Raw genomic sequence first — 22,574 nt, forward strand, 5'->3', positions numbered from 1 at the left:
TTAAAATAAGCATATGCCACCTTAGTAATTAGTCAAACATAAAATCAAGTTGATTGAAGTTGTGTTCAAGTACTCATAGAAGCACTGGACCCGTGCTCTGCATATACTATCTCAATGAAAATTTCCCAGTGGCTCTGAGAAGCCTTTGCTGTTGTCTCTGCCATGCTATTAAGGAAAGGGACTTGCTGAACATGAAGTAACAGGGTCAAGGCCAGTTAAGCAGACCTGGAAGGGAACCTGAGGCCCATACCTAGGGCAAGGCCTGCCCCTTTTTCCAGTGCCTAAACTGTCCCTGCTCCTTCCAGTATGAGCGTCAGCCATTCCTTCCAGGTTTTTCCTCCCCATTGGTGCACAGAGAGAACAAGGCTGTCTTGTGGAAGGAGTTAGGCCAAAGGGGCTTTTCCACCACCAACTCTCTCCCGCAACCCCCTCTCCATGCCACATGCACACCATTCCCAGAGTTTTGTATTCACTTTGAAATTCCCTACCAAGGCTGTGTAGTGTAGAGGGAAGGTGTGATCGTGGATGTGGGAACCGGACAACCTTGGGTTCAGATGCCAGCACACTTCCCACCTCTGTGATCCTGGGGAGCTTACCTCTGAAATGAGTAAGAAATAACAGTAGCTACTTCATTAGATTGTTTAGGCAACTAAATCAATATATGCGAAGTACTTAGAACCGTGCTTAGTGTTGGATGTGGTAACCATCAGGAGGAGACACAGCCGATGCCACAGTGGCCACCTCCTGCTCTGAAGATCAGGGTCTGAGTATCAGGCAGTGAGTCCTGAGCAGAGGACACAAGGTCACTAGTGTCCTCGTCTGAAAAATGAGGACAATCCCAACCTTGTGGGGTTGCTGTGAAGACTAAATGAGATGACAACTGTGGAGCACAATTTCCAGCCTTAAATAAATGACCATTATAGGCTTTCTCGGTAGAAGTTGAGAAGCTGAGGGCGCCTGGGTAGCTCAGTGGGTTAAACCGCTGCCTTCAGCTCAGGTCATGATCTCAGGGTCCTGGGATCAAGTCCCGCATCGGGCTCTCTGCTCAGCAGGGAGCCTGCTTGCCTTTCTCTCTCTCTGCCTGCCTCTCTGTCTACTTGTGATCTCTCTCTGTCAAATAAATAAATAAAATCTTTAAAAAAAAAAAGATGTTGAGAAGCTGAGTCCAAAATTTATATGAAAATGCAAAGGCCCTAGACTAGCCAAAGCAGTTTTGACGAACAAAGTTGGAAGGCTTTTACTACTTGAGTTCCAGGTTTGCTATACAACTACAATAATCAAGGCAGACAAGATGAAGAGAACGGAATAGGGTGTCCTCAAATAGATCTACGCACATGTGGTCAATTGATATTTGACAAACACGCCAAGGCAGTTCAGCAGGGAAAGAACAGTCTTTTCAACAAATGGTGTTGGAACAACTGGACATCTGTACACAAAAAAAGGGGGAATGTAATATAGCACATGGAAATGTGAACTTAAAATGGATCATAGCTTTAAATGCAGAAACTACGAACTATGACAATTATAGAAGAAAACAGGATAAAATCTTTGTGATCTTGTGTGATAGTTAATTTTATGTTGTAAAACCACAGGCAAGTCCCTAGAAACTTATGTATGTAAAATTATGTATGTAAAATTATGTTGGCTAAGCCATGATATCCCGATATTTGGCTAAACATTATTCTAGATGTTTCTGTGAAGATATTTCTTAGCTGAGGTTAACACTTAAATCAGTAGACTTTGAGTTAGGCAGATTATCCTCCAAAATGTGGATGGGCCTTATCCAATCAGTTAGCGTCTGAAGACAAAAAGATTCCTGTGAGGAAGAGAGAGTTCCGCCTCCAGACTGCCTTGGGGCTTGGGGTGAGGCCGCGGTTCTTGCAGAGGTCTGCAGCCTGCTAGCTTACCCTGCAGAGTTTGGATTTGCCAAGCTTCCATCATTGGCAGCAGTTAAAGCTCCTTCAAGTAAACCTCACTGCTACCCTTGAACTGACAGGCGCATTGGGGAATGCTATTCAGCAATAAAAAGGGATAGAGGAAACAATATAAACAAGTGTCAAAAGCATTATGAATTTGAAACCACAAAGGCCACACCCTATATGATTCCATTCATGTGATATTCTAGAAGAGTCAAAACTATTAGAATGGAAAACAGGGGTCCAGGACGCTGGAAGGGACTGACTGAAAAGAAGTTGGAAGGAATTGAGGGGTTGGGAACAATGAAAATCTTCTATATCTTTTGTGTAGTGGTGGTCATATGATTATGTACATTTACATACATCTGACTGAATAATTTGAAAAGGTGAGTTTTACTGAATGCAAATTATACCTCCAGAAACTTGATTTTTTTTTTTCCTACTAGCAAAAATAGGTTTATTCAGGAATAGCAGATAATTACAATTCAGGACATGCAAGCTCTGGCAAAACCACAGGCAAGTCCCTAGAAACTTGATTTTTTAAAATAGCTGTTCTAAATATCATAGTTGCTACAGATAAGGAAGCAGACTTAAGGGGGTTCAATAACTTTGTTGCATCACTTTGAAGTGTGGGTCCTGGGGGCTTTCCTATCTTGTGCCCCATACTAGTCAGTGATTGTGCTCCAATTAATATAAACTCTGTAAACTTGTAAAAGAGAAATGCAAAGGGTTTGATTGTAGTAAAGTAACTTTCCCCAGCAGGAAACTTGGTAGTTTTTGTAGAAAGGAAGAGCGTGTGGATCTGGTAGATATTTTCTGGCAGCCATTCCAAGGAGAAGGCTGGAGGTCAGTGATGTGCATTCATGACTAGGAAGAGGGCAGCTGTGGGCTCTGCAAGCATTATCCCTCCTGCTGCTACTGCCTGACTTCGTGCTCTTGAACCTGTTTCCTATTGGGCAAAACCCCCAGGAGGGGTCTGTGAGGCTGGCTTTCCTGGGCAGGGGGAAGCTGTAGATATGGAGGATCTATTTTGTTGTTGTCCATTTGCTTTGTGTTTGATTCCATGGGTGTGCTTCCTTGTTGTTGTTTTTTAAGTATGGATCTATTTCTGGATGCTTTTTTTTACTTTATTTTTAATTTAAGTCAGTTTATTAATATACAGTGTACTATTTGTTTCAGGGGTAGAGGCCAGTGATTGATTCATCAGTCTTCTACAACACCCAGTGCTCATTACATCATGTGCCCTCCTTAATGTCCATTGCCCAGTTACCCCATCCCCTCACCCCCACCCCTCCAGCAACCCTCAGCCTATGATTAAGAGTCTCTCATGGTTTGTCTGGGTGTGTGTTTAATATTCAGACTTACTGGAATGGTGTGGGTCTGAACTTGTGTTTGCCAGCCTGCGGGTTTGTAGCTGTCACTCGCCAGAAGTGGGTGGTGGGAGAAATACAGGCTTACAACACTTTTGCTCAGGTGGAACGGTTCATTTGAGAGAGAACGTGTTGTGTGTAGCACGCTTCTTCCAGAAGATTCCATATACTTGCTTAAGAAGATAAAAGTTGTTCAGTTTTTGAGTATGTGATCTGTTCACATAGTTCTAATATAGAAGATACAGAAGTTGGCAAGTCTCCCTCTCGTGCTGCCTCCCAACCACTCCGTGTTTCCTCCCAGGTAGACAGCCTGTGTTACCTGTTCCTTGTGTTTTCCTATTATATTTAATGCTTATATGTGCAAATAGATGTCTCTCTGTGTGTTTCCCTCCTTTTATACAAATTGTAGGATACTATACATAGCCTTCTTCACTATGCTTTATTCTGTGGACCATGATTGGCTTAACCTATCCCCTATTGATGGGCATTTAGATTCTATTAATCTTCTCTTATAAACTATGCTGCAGTGACTAACCTTGTCCTAAGGTCTTATTCTACAGTGTGATTATATCTGTGGAACAGATTTCTCTAACTGGCACTGCTGGGTCAGGGGGTGTGTGCCCAAGGAATTGTGACAGCTTGAGTGGGATTGCTGTGCCCTGAGATTGCGCCAGTGGACTCTCCACCAGCATGGAGAGGCTGGGAGGTCTGACCTTGACCTGCCCCACTACCAGTGGCTCACTGACCTCTTCCTTCTTGATAGCCGTGTCTTCCCTCTTTTCCTAGCCCTTTGTCTTCTGAATTTATCCTGCCTTTCTAGATGCCCTCAAGGAGCTCTCTGCTATGGGTTATTTGGCTTCTCTTTTGGCCTTTGTTCCTCTCTGCTTCAGCATGGGTTTCATAGAATTTTCTTTTTCACCTGCTCTCAGCTGAGTCGAGGGCCCTTCCTTTACTGGGAGTCAGGGAGAAAAGCATGCAAGTGGCTGATGGGAGGGGAGCAGCAGGGGTCTCCACACCCCTTACCATCCACTCAGCTCAGAAACAGGGTTCCCTCCCAAGGCTGCCTGGGACTTTTCACCTCACACCCAGTAGCCCAGTGTGTTCTCACCTCCCAAAAGAGGGCTAGAGTGTGCGCAGGGCTGAGGCAGCCCCTGATCTTGCTTTGGGCGCTTAGATATACACACTCCATGTGGGGGGTGGGCAACAAGGGCGTACAGTTACATGCCAGGTCAGACGGAAAGTCTGCTTTGTGTTCTGTGGTAGCTAGAAGCATCATCTTAATGAGAAGCAAACCTCAACCGGGAGAACTTAGGTCTTTGTAGTTTATCATCAGAAATTGTCAGGGAAACTTGACATATGGTGGTAATTCTGAGCAACAGTTATAAAACAAACATATATAAAGATTTTATGTAATCAGGTCATTAGGGAACCAGTGCGATGTTGCAACTGGTTCAAAGGAGAATTCAAAGAACTACCATTGTGTAGGCAATCAGGAAAGTGGAAATAAATTTGCTTCTTAGATGTAGAACTGGCTAGTATCTACGGGATCTCTGCTAGACACAATTTATTGGCATCACACTCTGCATCCTACAACTGAGAGCTGTAAAAAAAGACAAGATCACGGGGAGATAACCTGGAATTCCGCTGTGCATGAGACAGGGCACGGAGTCCCCCTCCCCCCCCCCACCCATTGTTATTTTATTTTTAAATTTTTCTTGTTTTTATTATTTTTTTAAATTATGACAAAAAGTGTATGACCTGACATTTAGCATCTGAACCATATCCCAGTGTACAGTTCAGTGGCATTAAATACATTCAGTTTTGTGCAACCATAAGCACCATCCATCTCCAAAACCTCTTTCATCTTCCCAAACTGAGCCTCTGTGCCCATTAAACGTACCTCCCCATTCCCCCACCCCTGGTCCCTGGCAACCACCAGTCCACTTTCTGTCTCTATTAATTTGTCACCCATTTAAAAATCTTACCCCATTTTTCCTTACCAGGAGTGGAGGCAGTGACTCACATTTACCATCTCTATGACTTTGGCCAAGTTATCAGCCACCTTGAGCCTTGGTTTCCTTTCTGCAAAATCAGCATAACAACACCTCCCTCAGGGATATGTTGTAAGGATTAAATGAGGTAGTCCTTGCAGAGTGTTTGGTGTAAGAAGGGTATACAAAGATAGTGAATGGTAGCTATCGTCATCATAGTGTTTTCTCACTTGGGCCCATGGTCCTCCGAAGCACAGAAGTTCCTTCCAGTCTGTGGTTCTCAGTTATCGACTGCACGTGTGATCACCGGGAGAGCCTTTGAAAATACTGATGCCCAGGTCCCACGCTTAGAGGTTCTGATTTAACTGGTGTGGCTGTCGGTTGGGCTTGGCGGGTTTTCAAAGCTCTAATGAGCAGCCAGGTGGAGAACTACTCACTGCTCCAGGTGTTTCTCCCTGAGGTCCCAGAGCCTTGCATGTGGGGTAGAATGACACTCTCTGTTGAGCACTGGGCCGAGACAGTGAGTGGTTAGACACCTGGAAGTCCTGGTACTCTTTGCAGAACACTATGAAATATCAATCATCTGAATGCCATAATTCAAACTAGAAACACATTTACGAGCAGAAAATAAATGTCTCAGACGTGGGAAATAAATTATGTGGCTTGCCTATGAGACAGTGCATGGCAATGTATTGGGTCAATTCTTAGAAAGTCTCAGGTTAACTTATGACGAGGGGTTAATTAGGGAGTTCTAGCAGTGGTAGGGAGGCAGCCTCTGGAGATGCTCCTGCAGGAAGGAAAAGTGGACCTCTCTGACAGAGACAGTGTGTAAAGACTGGTGTAACAGGTCAGACAGGAGTCCCTGCAGGAGCCTGTGGGGAGATAGGCTGCAACTAAGGAGAACAAGTCCTTAGAACTTTATGGATGGACACTCAAACCTGACTTGAGTGTCCGAGGAGGGCCTGCTGAGGCTGCCATTGGAGCAGGAGCGCCAGAGCTGGCCCTGAGTCTCTTAGCTGCTCTCCTCCCCCTCCGCTGCCTCCACGGAAATCTCTGGAAATGCTCAGAGCTTCTTCTCTTTCCCTCATGCCCGTGTTTACAGTGGTGTTCAGTGGGGTGGAGGCAGGCCAGGCCAGTGCGTTGGCCCGGAGACCCCCGCCCCCCGCCCCCCTGACCCAGGCAGTCAGGCAGCAAGCTGTCTGCCGTTCCTCATGCCCGCGGTCTGCCCGTGAGGATTGCACTGTTGCCTCAGCAGTCGGCACTTAACTAGACAGCTGAGTATTTTATAACCCAGATTAATGTGCCCTAAAACACCCTTTAGTTAAAAAAAAAAAACCTAACAAACAAACCCTGAAGTCATATATTTAATAGCTCCTAACCACTCTAGAGGAGACGTTTCAAATGTCCTGGCACACCTGGCTGTCAGTATTTTAAATCCTCCCTAAATGTCTGTATCTTTTCTGAATGAAATGCACTTGAGGATTAGCAGTTTCCAGGCCGGTAATCGGCCTGTTGCCAGGCTTCCGCAGTGTCATCAGCTCATCGTCGTTGAGGAATATCATGAGGAAACCACAGGGGAAGGAGCTTTAGAAGCTGCTCAGATGCAGTGCAGGTGGTGTATTGGTAAACCCCCTGAGTCCCTCCTACCAGTTTTCTTCTTTCTCTTAAGCTATAATGACTCAGGTTTCAGAAAATCAAGTAGTCTAGAAACTTGTTCAGAGACTGACATTTTTTGGTCAGTCCTCTCAAGTGTGTTTTCCTTGAGAATTGGCTGTTGTTTGTTTGGGTGGTTGTAAACCAGGATCTGGGGTAGGTGGGTGAGCTAGTAGCAACAGTGCCTGGTCCTCTTTTAGCCCGTGTTTCCATCGATTCAAGCAGGGTATAAGGAATTATATGCCATGAGCTGATGAAATTAATTTTAAGTATGCGAAGCTTGTTCAATACAATCTTCCTGTGAACAGATGTCTTAGTCTGCTCAGGCTACTATACTGTCATAGTGTGGACTGGGCAGCTTAAACAACAGACACATTTCTTGCAAATTCTGGAAGCTGGCAAGTCGAAGATCAAGGTACTGGCAGATTCAGTTCCATGTCAGAATCCTCTTCCTGGCTTGTAGACTGTCACCTTCTCACTGCATTCCCACATGACAGAGAGAGCGCTCTGGTTTTTCATCCTCATCTTTTTTTTTTTTTTTTTTTTTTTTAAGAGAGTGCACACAAGCAGGGCTGGGAGGGGAGAGGGGTCAGGGGAGGGGTAGAGAGAGAGGGAAAGAGAGAATTTAAAGTCTCCACACCCAGAGCAGACCCTGATGCAGGGCTCAATCTCAAGACCCTGAGACCATGACCTGAGCCGAAAGCAGAGGCTTAACCCACTGAGCCACCCAGGCACCCAATTCCTATCTTGAGGTCGCCATTCTCATCCTCTCATCTCAGCCTATTTATTCCCAGAGGCCATGTCTCCAAATGCTATCACACCAAGAGTTAGAATTTCAACATATAAAGTTTGGGGGACACAAACATTTAGTCCATAACAATAAGCTAAACAAAAAAATTATGTAATCATTTCAACAGATGCAGAAAAGGCATTTAACAAAATCTGACTCCCATTCATGGTAAAAACAAAACAAAAACAAAACACTCAGCAAAATGGGAATTGAGGAGAACTTTCTCAACATGATAAAGAGCACCTATATAAAACCTACAGCTAACATCATACTTAATAGTGGGGCACTGAACTCCCCTTTAAGGAACAAGGGAAGGATGTCTGCTGTTACCATTCCTATTCAGTACCGTGTGCTAATTCTAACCACTGCAATACTGCAAGAAGAACGAAAAGGCATACAGACTGGAAAAGAAGAAATAACACTATCTTTGTATGCAGATGATGTGATTGTCTACATGAAAATACCAAGAAATTAACCAAAATCTAAAATTAAGAGAATTTTGTAAGCTTGCAGGATAGAAGATCAACACACAAAAATCAATTGCATGGCTATATACTAATTGTGAACATGTGGAAATGGAAATTAAAAACACAGTACCCTTTATAGTCACATTAAAGGGAATTAAATCCTTAGGTATGTATTTAACAAAACACATACAGGATCTGAAAAGTTACAAAAGGCTGGTGAAAGGAATCAAAGGAAACCTAAATAGAGATGCATACCAGCTTCACAGTTAGAAGACTCAACATAGTGAAGATAACAATCCTTTCTAATTTTATCTGTAGGTTAAATGTAGTTTCTTTTAAAATCCAGCAAAGTGATTTTTGCACATATAGACAGGCAAATTCTAAAATGTATGTGGAGAGGCCTAGACCGTAGAATAGCTTTAAAAAAAGTATATTGAGAGGAATTACTCTATTTGATATTAGGGCTGAAAATGTAGATATAGTTATTGAGGGAATGTGGTATTGATGGAAGGATGGACACAGAGATCAATAGAACACAATTAAGAACCCAGAAATAGACCCACACAAATATGTTCAACTGATTTTTCACAAAGGAGCAAAAGGAATTCAGTAGAGGAACTCACCATAAATGATGTTGGAGCAAGTGGACATCCGAAGTTTTAGAAAATGAACTGAATGCCGTATGCAGAAATTAACCCGAAATGGATCATGACCTTAAATGTAAAATAATAAAGCTTTTAGGAAAAAATCAGAAGAGAAAATCTTTAGGATCTAGGGCCAGGCAAAGAGTTCTTAGACTTTACACTTTCATGATACATGAAAGGAAAACTTGATAAAGTGGATCTCATTAAATTTAAAAACTTCCGCTGTGTGAAGAACTCCATTAAGAAGATGAAAAGGCAACCAACAGTCTGGGAGAAAACATTTGCAAACCACATATTTGACAAGGACTTGTATTTAGAATGTATTAAAAAACTATTACAATTCAACAGTAAAATAATGAACAATCCTATTAGAAAATGGGCAAAAGACCTGAAGAGACATTTCACTGAAGAGAATATACAGCTGACAAATAAGCAAATGAAAACACGTTAAATACTTCCTTGTCTGATTGCTGTGGCTAGGAGTTCCAGTATTATACTGAATAAAAGTGATGAGAGTGGACATTGTTTTCTTGTTCCTGAGCTTAGGGGAGAAGTTCTCAGTTTTTCATCATTGAGTATGATGTTAGGAGTGGGTTTGTCATGTATGGCCTTTATTATGTTGTGGTTTGTTTCCTCTAAGCCTACTTTGTTGAGAGTTTTTATCATGAATGGATGTTGTACTTTGTTAAATGCTTTTTCTGCACTATTGAAATGACCGTATAGTTTTTATTCTTTCTCTTGTTGATATCATGTATCTCATTAATTGACTTGTGAAAACAGGTCAATTTTTAAAATAAGCAAAGCACTTGAATGGCTGTTTCTCCAAAGATCTATAAATGGTCAATAAGCACTTGATAAGATGTTTAATAGGGAAATGTCATTAGGGAAATATCCATAAAAATCATAATGTGATGCCTCACACTCATTAGAATTGCTATTATCAAACAAAGCAAACAGAAAATAAGTGTTTTAAGAACATGGAGAAATTAGAACACTTGCACATTGCTGGCAGAAATGTAAAATTGTATGGCTACTCTGGAAAATGGTACAGTGGTTCCTCAAAAAGTTAAACATAGGATTAGCATATAATTTGTCAATTCCACTTCTAGGTATACACGCAAAAGAAGTGAGGGCAGGGATTAGAAGAGATGTTTGTACATCCATGTTACTATGGCATTATTCGCACTAGCAAAAGTGGAAGCAACCCATATGTCCATCAACGGATTAAAAGACAAACAAGATGTTGTGTACTCATGAAATGGAATATTATTCAGCTTGAAAAAGGAATGAAATTCTGACACATGCTACAACATGGATGAACCTTGAAGCCATACTAAGTGAAATAAGACTGATACAAAAGGACACCTTTTGTATGATTCCACTTGAAGTACTTAGAATAGACAAATTCATAGAGACAGAAAATAGAATAGAGGTTAGCAGGGGCTGAGAGGAGCTGTGGGGATGGAGAATTATTGTTTAATGGATATAGTTTGTTGGAATAATGAAAACATTTGGAATTTATGTATTTATGTATTTTAATTTGTTAATTTATAAAAAAAAATTTAAGTAGGCTCCATGCCCAGTGTGGAGCCCAGTGTGGGGCTTGAACTCACGATCCTGAGATCAAGACCTGAGCTGAGATCAAGAGTTAGATGCTTAGCTGACTGGGCCACCCAGATACCCCCAAAACTTGGAATTTGATAGTGGTGATTGTTGTACAACATTGTGACTATATGTAATGAATCGTACACCTAAATGGTTAAAATAGTGAATTTTATGTTATGTTATGTATACTTTACCACAATAAAAAAAACAGTAACAAATTGACCCAAGAAGAAGCAAAAAACTTAGTCTAATTACCATAGAAAAGATTAGAAACATAATTAAAGATGTAACTTTATTTTTTTTAAAGATTTTTATTTATTTATTTGAGGGAGAGAGAGAGAGAGAAGATGAGAGAGAGAGCATGAGAGGAGAGAGGTCTGCGGGAGAAGCAGACTCCCTGCTGAGCAGAGAGCCTGATGTGGGGACTTGATCCCATGACACCAGGATCATGACCTGAGCCAAAGGCAGTTGCTTAATCAACCACACCACCCAGGCACCCTAAAGATGTAACTTTAAACAGTACTAGGGCCGGGGGCGCCTGGGTGGCTCAGTGGGTTAAGCCTCTGCCTTCGGCTCAGGTCATGATCTCAGGGTCCTGGGATCGAGCCCCGAATTGGGCACTCTGCTCAGCAGGGAGCCTGCTTCCCCCTCTCTCTCTCTGCCTGTCTTCTGCCTACTTGTGATTTCTCTGTCCAATAAATAAATAAAATCTTTTAAAAAAAAAAAGTACTAGGGCCAAATGGTTGGCCCTGTTCTGTATTTTTAACAACAACAAAAAATTAGCTCCATTGTTATTTAAACTATTGTAAAGCATAGAACAAAATGGAAAGCTAGATTTAGTCTGTGACACCAGCACAACCTGAATACAAAAACTAAGTAAATATGAATGAGAGAGAAAGAAAGATACAGTACAAGAAGTATAGATCAGTCTCACTTACGAATATAGATACAAAAATTCTTAATAAGATTACTAGAAGGATACCGCATTTATCAAAAGAAGAATACAGTGTGATCACATGGAATTTGGTCTAGGAATTCATGGATTGTTCCATAATTCAGTATACTAAAATTAAAGGAGAAAACTACATGATTTTATTAATAGTTGCTGAAAAGACAGTCGTTTGTAGTAAAAAACAGAAAATATGAGGGGACAGTTCTTATCTCTTGACCGTAGCTCATCATGCATTGAACTACCATGTTTTGTTCTGTCAGTGCATCAACCAGTTGAAAATGTTGTCTAAGTGGCTACCTGTGGAGGAAAATGGAGGCCATTAAGTGAAGCTGTATCACTTAGGGACAGATGTACTATAGGAGCTGATGGAATCCTTAATACCCAATTAAGTTGCTTGAAATATTTTGGTTCTTCTTGCTGGTGGATTTTTCTAGAAACAAGCCCAACCCTAGCAGTTACTAGATCGCCTCAAAAGGAACTATTTATTATTAAGTCATTATATTTGAATACTTGATTCCTAACAATATACATTTCAAATCATCTTGCCAAATTATTTATGATTATCAGGCCATCCCCAAAGTAAGACTTAGAGAAACATTATGAAGCTTTTGGCGTAGGATACCGATCATGAAAAAAGGAGGATTATTTTATGGGACAGTTCCTGTACCCCTGCCCTTGGGTGATTGGGCTATTGATCCTCAGCACAGGAATTTTACATCTACCCCCATTTCATTTTGTCTTATGAAAACTAGCCTGTTCTTTCAATCAGATTTTCTTGGATCCTAATTTTTGTCATCCATGGTATTTAGTGCCTCACTATTTTTTTTTTTTATCACCTATAGTCTCATTAGGATATGATAAGTTACTCATCCAAGTAGATAGGTAGACAAAATACTTTTCCAATGAGCAAAGCTCTGAAGCTATTTATTTATTTATATTTGTTTATTTATTTTAGCGGGGAGGGACTGAGGAAGAGAATATTTTTTTTAAGATTTTATATTTATTTGACAGAGATCACAAATAGGCAGAGAGGCAGGCAGGGGTGGGGGGGAGGCAGGCTCCCCACTGAGCAGAGAACCCAATATGATACAGGGCTTAATCCCAGGACCCTTGGATCATGACCTGAGCCGAAGGCAGAGGCTTTAACTCACTGAGCCACCTAGGCGCCCAGGAGAGAGAATCTTAAGTAGACTCCATGTCCAGTGAGGAGCCCCGTGCAGGGCTCAATCTCACTACCCTGAGATGATAATCTGAGTCAAACTCAGGAGTCAGACGGTTAACCGACTGAGCCACCCAGGAGCTCCTCTGAAGGCTTTTGAAACTATCAACTTTTTTTTAAAATAAATTCTATTGTCTCAGTCTCCTTTGATCCATGGCACTTTTTCTTTTCTTTTTTTTTAAGATTTTATTTATTTATTTGACAGAGAGAGATCACAAGCAGGCAGAGAGGCAGGCAGAGAGAGGAGGAAACAGGCTCCCTGCTGAGCAGAGAGCCCGATGTGGGGCTCGATCCCAGGACCCTGAGATCATGACCTGAGTCAAAGGCAGTGGCTTAACCCACTGAGCCACCCAGGCACCCCCATGGCACTTTTTCTTTGCCCATTTTCTTCTGAATGCCTTCATAACTTTATTTTCATTGAATCATAAGCCTGAGAAGGACTGAATTTTTCATCCCAAATCTACACCATTCCCTGCAGTTGAGATTTGGAGAATACTGTGTCTGAGAAGAGGACTGTCTCGGGACACCTAAAAAGATGGTGGGGGCTTTCTTTCTTTCTTTTTTTAAGATTTTACTTATTCATCTGAGAAAAAGTAAACAAGAGAACAAGAGGCAGAGGCAGAAGTAGGCTCCCAGATGAGCAGGAAGCCTGATAAGGGGCTTGATCCCAGGAACCCAAAATCATGACCTTAGCTGAAGGCAGATGCTTAACTGAGTGAGCCTCCCAGGCGCCCCTGGTGGGGGTTTTCTACAACTTAGAATCTAAATGATGGTCCAAGGGCCAGAATTCTAGCTCTATGTAGCTCTGCCAGAAACTGGATCTGTGATCTTGCAAAGTCCTAGAACCTCTGTTAGCCTTACTATACTCCTTCAAATTAAACTCTCAGACCCTTATCAATCTGAACGTTATATTGTTTCTAAAATACGTCACTCTTATGTTCCCAGCATTGCATCTTTCCTGCCTCCTACCTCTCTCTTTCCTTGCTTCTTTCTTTAATGCTACAGATAATATAGACAGCTCTTTCTTGCCTCAGTAAAGATTGCATGACCCTGATCGATTTCATGATCTCCTGAAGAAAGGAAGCATTGTCATTTTGAAGTTATTACAGTATCTAACCTGCATTTCCCCCCCTGAACAGTTTACCTTCACGTGGGTAACATCTGTGCAAACTGCCAACCTTGAAACAGCCTCCAATTAAGACGGCTTAATTGTTTTATTTCTTTGAGCTATGGTGTCCCAGTTCCTTCACCCTTGCCTCTCCTCTCTTCAGAGTTTCTGGCCTTTTTATTCCTTTGGGTTCTGCCCAGGTCTCTGTGTGACTTTGGTCATAAGCATATCATTAGCTAAAGATGGTGTTCCAAGAATGGGTAAGCACAGCACCCTTTCTTCTCACTGTTTTACTGAGATGTAATTGACATACAGCATTATATTTGTTATAGGCAAACAACATAATGATTCGACATTTGTATATATCGACTTCTCACTTTTCGGGCCTGCTCTGTTAGACCAGGCAGCTGCTGGAGGGTCAGGGCTTATCATTCACGGCACAGGTATTATCAGTCTGAAGGGCCTACTCTCTACTAAGATCTGGGACACCTCAGCATGAGACAGGAGCCGGGACTCAACATCTGGATCTTGGCTAGAGTAATGAGTGACCAGGGTCATGGCCCCATGGAGTCTATAGAAAAGGAGTCTGTCAGGCTTCTGTCTGTTGTGGTTCTCACATGGTCCCTGGTCGCCCTCCCTGGGACTCAGCCCTTCCTTAGGAGGCCTCCCCAATAGATGCCGTGCCTGGGGTTGTTGGGTGAGAAGGGTTAAGCACCGTTTCTGAACACCTGCTGGAAACAGAACACCTCTGCTTCCTTTCAAGGTATATTTTAAGCTCATTACCTTTGGCTGGTCTCCCTTGTCATCCCCACTGGTAGGAGATCTTTATCTGAACAGGAATCCTCCTCCTGGAATGCTCCCCGACAGAGCCTAGCCCCTCCAGCTGGGGTTGGCCTCTTATGAATGAGCAGCAGGGATCCCTTCATTCTGCACACCCTGTATGGTCACTGGTGAGTGTAATTTACAGGTCGCCTGCTGGAACAGGACTCTCTCTGCTGTTCCCATGCAGCAGTTCTCCTGGAGTTGGGACCCACTGGGCTGACCTGCCAGAACAAAGTAGCACCCTACACCAGAGTCCCAGACTCATTGACACTGGGGCCACTTTTTTGTGGTTAATGCCTGGCAACATGTCAAGGCCCTTTGCCATTTAGTTCCCTGGAGGTGGACAGGTGCAGAGTCTCTGTCTCGCCCTGGTTAGATCAAGGGAAATGTACATCCCCTGCAGGGTCCTGGGTCCTTTCATGACTGCTGGTCTCAGCTGGCCTCTCCTGATACTGGGCAGGCTGGAGTAACTGGCATCGTTAAAGGGTCCAAGGCAAAGGTTTATAACTTCTGGCTGCACATTAGAATCACCTGGAACTTAAAAACAGCACACTTATATTCATATCACCCAAGCCTGGGCTGATACAATACAGGCCTTTGGGGTAAATTTTGGGTTTGTTCTTATTTTAAGATTTCAAGTGAACCTGATGTGCAAACAGCTTGAAAACCAGTGATTTACACCAGTGGCTCTCAAAATGTTGTCCCCTACTAGCAACATTTGCTTCTCCTGGGAACTTGTTAGAAATGCAAATTCTGGGGCGCCTGGGTGGCTCAGTGGGTTAAGCTTCAGCCTTCGGCTCAGGTCATGATCTCAGGGTCCTGGGATCAAGCCCTGTATCGGGCACTCTGCTCAGCGGGGAGCCTGCTTCCCCCCCTCTCTCTGCCTGCCTCTCTGCCTAGTTGTGATCTCTGTCTCTGTCAAATAAATAAATAAAATCTTAAAAAAAAAAAAAAGAAATGCAAATTCTTAGTCTCCATCCCACACCTATGGAATCAGAAACTCTGGAAGGCGGCCCAGATATCTGTCTTTTAACAAGCCCTCCAGGAGATTCTGCTGCCCAATAAAGTTTGAGAACCACTGGTTTAAGGTATATATAGAATTAATATAAAAAGCAAGATAGTTATGTGACTATTGATAGATGTTATATGAGTTATATGTGACTGTTGATATAACAATGCAAAAGCATCAGTAGAAAAGATGCACTGAAAAAGTTTGAATAAAAATGAGCAAAGTTGGCACATAGGTGGCTCAGTCAAGCACCCAACTCTAGGTTTTGGCTCAGGTCATGATCTCAGGGTTATGAGATTGAGCCCTTTTTTGGGGTCCCCGCTCAGTGCGGAGTGTGCCTGGGATTCTTTACCTCTTCCTTTCCCTCTCCTACTCCCCTCCCCTCCCCTCTGTGCTCTTGAGCACTCTCTGTCTCTTTCTTAAATAAATAAATAAAAGTTAATAATTGGAAAAATGATAATAGTTATATTGAGTGATAGAATTACAGATTTTTGATTTTCCAAATTTTTAGTAGTGTCATTATATTGCTCACATTCTCTCTTAAGAAACAGGAACTCTGGGTCATGCTGTGGAGTATTTTAGTGTTTTGTCCTGACAGGTGGGCTTGAGAGCCTCAGGAAGAATGTAGCGAGAGGAATGACTCTTGCTTGGGCAGGCCCGATGTGGCAGCTTTCACCCGAGGGCCTAGAGCTGCCTTGGAGAGGATTATCCTGGGCCCTCTTCAACTGGTCCTGTGGTTCTCAGCCTGGGTCAGTCATTAGAATCACCTGGGGAGGGCGTATGACAACGGATGCCGGGGCCCTACCACAGAGAGCGGTGTGAGAAACTTTGGTGGTGGGGTTCGGGCATCAGTATAGGCGGGCAGATATACAGGCCAACCTACTCAAGTGATTCGATGCAGGGTGAGAATAGAAAAACTCTCTCTTTGTCCTTGAGAGTCTAAGGAAACCAGGTTATTTCCAGAGGTCATCATCTGGGAGCCTCGGGAGCTTCCTAACAGTGAGAGATGAACCCCTCTGCCAGGAGAGAGGCCCCCCACAGCCAGAAAGTGGGCAGCAGGTAGAACGGTGGGTCAGAGCGGGGGGCCAGAGTCAGATGGCTTAGGGGTGAATCCAGGCTCAAATTACTTGCTTTATGACACAGAAAAATGGACAGGGTCCCTCCATGCCTCAGTTTTGTCATCTGTAAAATGGAAGTTCCTCATCTTAGTGATAGTGCCTACCTCATAGTGTTGCGGGGAGGATTGAATGAGCTAACATTCTAAGTAAAATTCTTAAGATATCACATAGTAAGTACCCCGTAAGTGTTAGCTGCTGCTGTTTTTTCCTCTTGTCCATATTATTAGCAGTCTCCTGGAGCCCTCCAGAACCTGGGTTGAGTTATGTTGAATTGAACTGGCCATTGAACTAGGGAAGGTCCCAGGACAAATGGATGCTTCAAAAACATCTCCCTCATATCATTCATAGTTCACAGTCTTTTTTCCTTTTCCCGTTTCTTCCATTGGCCAGTCCTGTGGGCATGAAGATGAGAACAGATGCATCCTGGGTCTGAGTCATTCAGAGACCCCTCTAAGGGTCAGTTATTATTTGCCCCCTCACACTTAGGGAGATGGCAGCCTTCTCCATGCCTGACAAGGCATGACCTTGGGGTGTCTTTGTGTGCTAGGTCGAGCAGCGACTTTTCTGATTGGCTCGACTTTCATTGCTTTTCATAATATGATGTTCTGGAAAACCAGATATATTTCTGCTTCGTTCTTCCTCTCCACCTTTAGTGGATGATGTGTGAGTGTGTGTGTGTGTGTGTGTGTGTGTGTGTGTGTGTGTGTGTGTGTGTTAAGGGAGTTGGTCTTGCATAGGAAACTAGGAAACCTGAGGGCACAGGAGTGGGACAGCATCAGACTCAGCGGGAAGCCGATGACTCCTGCCTTTGTGCTACTGTACTTTCACCTGATGCCATGAAAGGAGCCAGACATGCAAGGGGGACACTGACCCTCCTCAGAGAAGTCCCCATGTCCTTTTTGTACCTGCTTCAACACTTATGAAGCCCCTAGGTATCTAAACTTCCTGAGGGGCTGGGATATCCCAAAACTTGGAGTCCACACCCTTGCTCTCCATTTCTTTGAGGTCAAGCCTGGGGAATTGGAATTTGCTTCTGTGTCCCTATGGTTGAGGAACATGGACTCCTTTTTGACATGGCCACATTCCACCCCAGAGTCAACTTGCTTCATCATTCATGGAAGGCACTATCCTGCCCTCAGGCAGATCATGGCCTAGTTGGAAGGAAAAACCAGGGCCCAGGGTGACACTCAAAACAGAATGTCAAAACAAAAAAGAGGAAGCTGAGTTGCTGTGGGAACAGAGAAGACAAGTCTGGGATGCTTCTTGGGGAATCAGAGAAGGCATAGTTTGGAGAGGGGCATTCCCAGGAAGAATGCCTGTACAGCAGAGATGCAAAAAACTGGAAACCACGGGCTGTGTTTCAAAATGGAAGTGGACAAGTGGATCAAGACTGGCTGGCAGGAGGGGCACCTGGGTGACCCAGTCAGTTAAGCATCCAACTCTTGACTTCAGCTCAGGTCATGATTTCAGGGTCATGAGATTGAGTGCTATGTCAGGCTCTGTGCTGAGTGTGGAGCCTGCTTAAGATTCTCTTTCTTGGGGTGCCTGGGTGGCTCAGTGGGTTAAAGTCTCTGCCTTTGGCTCAGGTCATGATCCCAGAGTCCTGGGATCAAGCCCCGCATCGGGGCTCTCTGCTCAGCAGGGAGGAGCCTGCTTCCTCCTCCCTCTCTCTCGCTCTCTCTGCCTGCCTCTCTGCCTGCTTGTAATCTGTCTGTCAAATAAATAAATAAAAGTCTTAAAAAAAAAAATTAAAAAAGATTCTCTTTTTCCTTCACCCTCTGCCCCTCCCCCCCTTAAAAAGTAAAAAAAGGACTGGTCTGTAGGAACCTTGACCCTTCAGCTGGAGCTCCTCTAACTGTCTAAGTGATCTCATTTCCAACCCTTCACGCAGGTCTGTTTGCCATTGAAAATATCCCACCCGTCTTTGCTAGGGCAGATGGGCAGGGCTGACAAGGAGGAGAGGGAACAGTTAGGGTGTCTTCAGGGGTTAGGGCTGAGGACAGCTGGAGGGAAGGAAAACCAACCTTAGATAGTGGATATTACCCCATGTATCCTATTTCTAGCTTTTATGGGGTGGATAGTGGAAGCTATTCATATCTTATAGGTGAGAAAATGGGCTTAGGAGAGAGTCATGCACAAAGTCACACAGGTGCTATTAGTCAGAGCTGGGATTTGAGCTGGGCTTGTTGTCAGGAGGCTCCACTGCCTCCAGCCTGTCCTTTCGCCACAGAGGGGAGTCTCTGCTGACTCTGGATTAGGAAGGTGCCTCTAGTCCAGGCCCATTTTATCAGCGATTTATAGTCTCTAAAGCGCCCTCCTCGATGTGATCTGGTTTGAACCACAGCAGCATCTCCTTCTGCCTTCTGATTGTGTTCACTTGGACAAACCCTTTTGCCTCCTTGGGTCTGGTTGTCGGCGAGGATATTCCTTGGGCTTCCTTGACCTGACACCCAGAGACTCCTTGTCCTTTGTCCTCTTTTCCAGGATCTCTGCAGCGACTTCTCCCCATCAGAGTTTAGATTTTTCTGGTTGCTCAGAAGCCCTTGTGTCCCACCATCCTATCGGCCTTCCTCACAGCACAAGCATCTGTCTCCTCACAAACGTGACAAACTTCCCTGTGTTTCATAATGCCTTAGGAACTTGCTGAAGGTCATTATCTGATGTCCTCAACAAGGACATGTGATGACAGATGGAGCCTGGGACTAGGCCCAGTGAATGGAACTCGCTTGCTTTGCTCCGTCCGATCGGCTGTGGACCTTTCCTTGAAAGAATCAAGGTGAAGCAGTGTGCACTGAGACAATTGCTAGCCAGGGAAGGTCACTCCAACTCCTCTCAGACACTGCCTTTTTATGAAGGCTTTTTATAGCCCACTTTCTTGGGAGCAACTTTTTTCTTAATTAAGAATTCTAATTTTAAAGTGAGCTCTGACCTCTTTCTTTACAGAATCATTCTAGTGCTTTGATTGCATTTCATGGGTAGAAATTAAGATCCTTTATGGTCTGCTATCTCTGTTTTCCTCCACGCCTAGTTGCCTACGGCAAACTGACACTTTATGGAGATCATTAACGGGTTATCCTGCTAGAATATCAATAAAGTTCTTTGGAAAGTTTTATCGAAGTGCTGGAAGGTGGTAAGAGACTATTATCCCCGTATTTAGAGACCCCTATGAGATGCGCAGGGTGTGTTTCAACATGGGTGGGGGCCGTGGCTAAATGATTTTTGAAGCAGGAGGGAGAACATTTCTTCACAGTGAATGTGAGGGAGAAAGCAAAGGGAACATAATGCCTCCTTAAGAATTTGAGGACTTTGGAGTTTGGCAAGGTCAGTTCTCTGAGTAGTTGATTTACACTGAAGAGAGTTATTCTGGGTGTCACCCGTTGTGTCATACCTCAGGAGCCTGCATGTTAGGGCTGTTGCAGGATGGTCATCTCTTGGACCCAACAACAGGACTAAGAAGCCTCCTCAGAGGCACAGAGACATGTGCACACGAAGGTGTTCTGCAAACCACTGAAAAGAACCTTGATGCCCATCAGTAGAGAGTAGGTGAATAATGAATAAATGAACGGGGACTCCATTTGACTATATGAAAAAAAATCTAAAATATGTAACATTGGACAAGAAAACTGCCAAATGATAAAAAAGTTTAATACTATTTCTGTACAGTTCTAAAATAAGTAAAACCACGTTTATTATTTATGGCAATAAATGTGTAGTAAAATATAATAAATGGTAAAAGAATGGAGAGTACCAAATTTAAGAATGGTTACCTCTGGAGCTGGAGGGAGATGAAATCTGGGAGGGGTTTGCGAGGAACATCTATGGTTTCTTTTTTTAAGTGATTTGTGGGTATGTACATTTAAAATATTATTCATATTTTTGAATGGCTGAAATATGTTGTAATTTTAAAATTTGTCTTAAAAAGGGAGAATCAATAAAGAAATGCATAGATAAATAAATATATTAATTAAATTAAAAAGAGGGAACCTATTCAAAACAGTTTGGCCAATAGTTTCAATTTCTAATAATTACTAACCAGATTTTTCTGGGGCTGATTAGCTTGACTTACTGCTCTCCCATCTTTTGCCCCATCCAATTCATTGTGACTACCTCATCACGCTTGGGTATTAGCACCAGGGAGAAAATAAGAGAAAACATGAAACCCCTCATATTCCTACGTGTTTGTTGAGTGGGGAGTAGAAATTATGCACTGAAGGAAATCTTCACATTTTTAGCATATTTTATTTATTTATCACAATGCCAGTAACAAAGGTTAACTGAGACAAACTTGAATTCTGGGTGAAGGGACACCTGGGTGGCTCCGTCGGTTAAGCGTCTGCCTTGGGTTCTGGTCATGATCCCAGGGTCCTGGGATTAAGTCCTGCATTAGGCTCCTTGCTCAGTGGGGAGCCTGCTTCGCCCTCTGCCTCTGCTGCTCCCCCTGCTTATGCACTCTCTCTCTCTTTCTGTCTGACAAATAAATAAGATTCTTAAAAAACTTATAAAAATTTGAGTTTTCGGTAAATATATAAGGACCGCCTATCAGACTGAAGGGGATGGGGACTGCCACTATGTAAACCTTGCTGTAGGCCCCCATCCCCTTCGGAGCGGTGGTCATTTTTTTAAGATTTATTTTTTTGTTTCGAGAGAGAGTGCACATCTGTGTGGGCAGGGGGAGGGGCAGAGAGAAAGAGAGAATCTCAAGCAGACTCCATGCTGAGCACAGAGCCTGACGCAGGGCCGATTTCCACAACCCCGAGATCATGATCTGAGCTGTCACAAGAGTCAGAGGAGCTCAACCAGCAGCCACCCAGATGCCCACAGGGCAGTGGTTTTGATGGCCTATTCTGAAATCAGTGTTTGCTTTGCATTAACAGCATGGCCGGACCCCCCTTCATCTTGCTGCCAATAAGGGCCATCTTTCTGTGGTCCAGATCTTGCTGAAGGCTGGCTGTGACCTCGATGTCCAGGATGATGTGAGTATAACCTGCGATAAGGCAGGAGGGTAGAGGATGCACTCCTAGCACTTCTTGGTCCCCTTGGTAGGAAGAACTTCCCCTTGAAGACCTGGGATCCATTCTAGGTAGCAAGCTAGAGTTTGTAAGGGTGGGGTGGTTTTCCCATCATGGTTCATGTCCTATCTAGTATCATCCAAGTGTAGAACCTCAGAGGGCATTTTGCCTTATCCTCTGTCAGTATGAAGGAGCATACATACCACACGCACACACACACACACACACCCCTGAGTGAGTGCGGGCAAGGCCTATTGGAAATATGTCATTGACCAAGCTTACCATTAAAAAAAAAAGTAGGCCCTAAAAACTTAATATTTTCCTCTTCTCACCTTGATTTCTCTTAGTGTAAAGAGGACCTGTTCAAAAGAAAAAATAACTGATATCATTGAATCCAAGAAAAAGCAAGCCTCCTGAGAGTTCCCCCTAGCGCTATGCCTTTATTAAGACTCAGTCTCTGAGTCTCTTCTTTCAGATTATCTAGAGAAAGACTCTGACTGACTCTTTTAGAGTCAAGTATCCATTTCTGATTGACTCTGAGTCAATCAGAAATGGATACTTGGGGTGATGTCACATAGTGCACAGGGTTGCCTTGTGTCTTTTGAGGAAGTAAGTTCTCTAAGAGGAGGATATAGATAAGATTATGTAAATTGTCCTCCTATGAGCTATTAGGAAAAAATGCTGTGATAATGTGATTGGAAGCTGTTTTCAGAAACTCTTTCTAATTTCAACTCTAATTTGTGTGGTAAGACTCTAAGAAATAAGTTTTGTGAGGAACACAAAATCGTACAGAATTTTCACTTATCATAATCTCTTCCTGATTCACCTTTAATAACTGTGGTTACGGGGACGCCTGGGTGGCTCAGTTGGTTAAGCAGCTGCCTTCGGCTCAGGTCATGAT

General features: G+C 43.4%; 1 protein-coding gene across 12 annotated transcripts in view; it reads left to right on the forward strand.

The window, feature by feature from the left end:
• Nucleotides 1-22,574, forward strand: part of ANKRD6 (ankyrin repeat domain 6) — a 186,918-nt gene that overhangs the window by 129,729 nt on the left and 34,615 nt on the right. For 7 of the 12 annotated variants that reach the window (XM_047734453.1, XM_047734462.1, XM_047734458.1 and 4 more), the window contains exon 3: nucleotides 21,539-21,637. In XM_047734453.1, the coding sequence (XP_047590409.1) occupies nucleotides 21,539-21,637 (99 nt within the window). Of the gene's footprint in view, nucleotides 1-21,536; nucleotides 21,638-22,574 lie in introns of those variants that run through there. The other 5 variants (XM_047734452.1, XM_047734461.1, XM_047734460.1 and 2 more) reach the window with 1 other exon arrangement.

The sequence above is a fragment of the Lutra lutra genome, chromosome 6 (assembly GCF_902655055.1).
Source record: "Lutra lutra chromosome 6, mLutLut1.2, whole genome shotgun sequence".
NCBI lineage: Eukaryota > Metazoa > Chordata > Mammalia > Carnivora > Mustelidae > Lutra > Lutra lutra.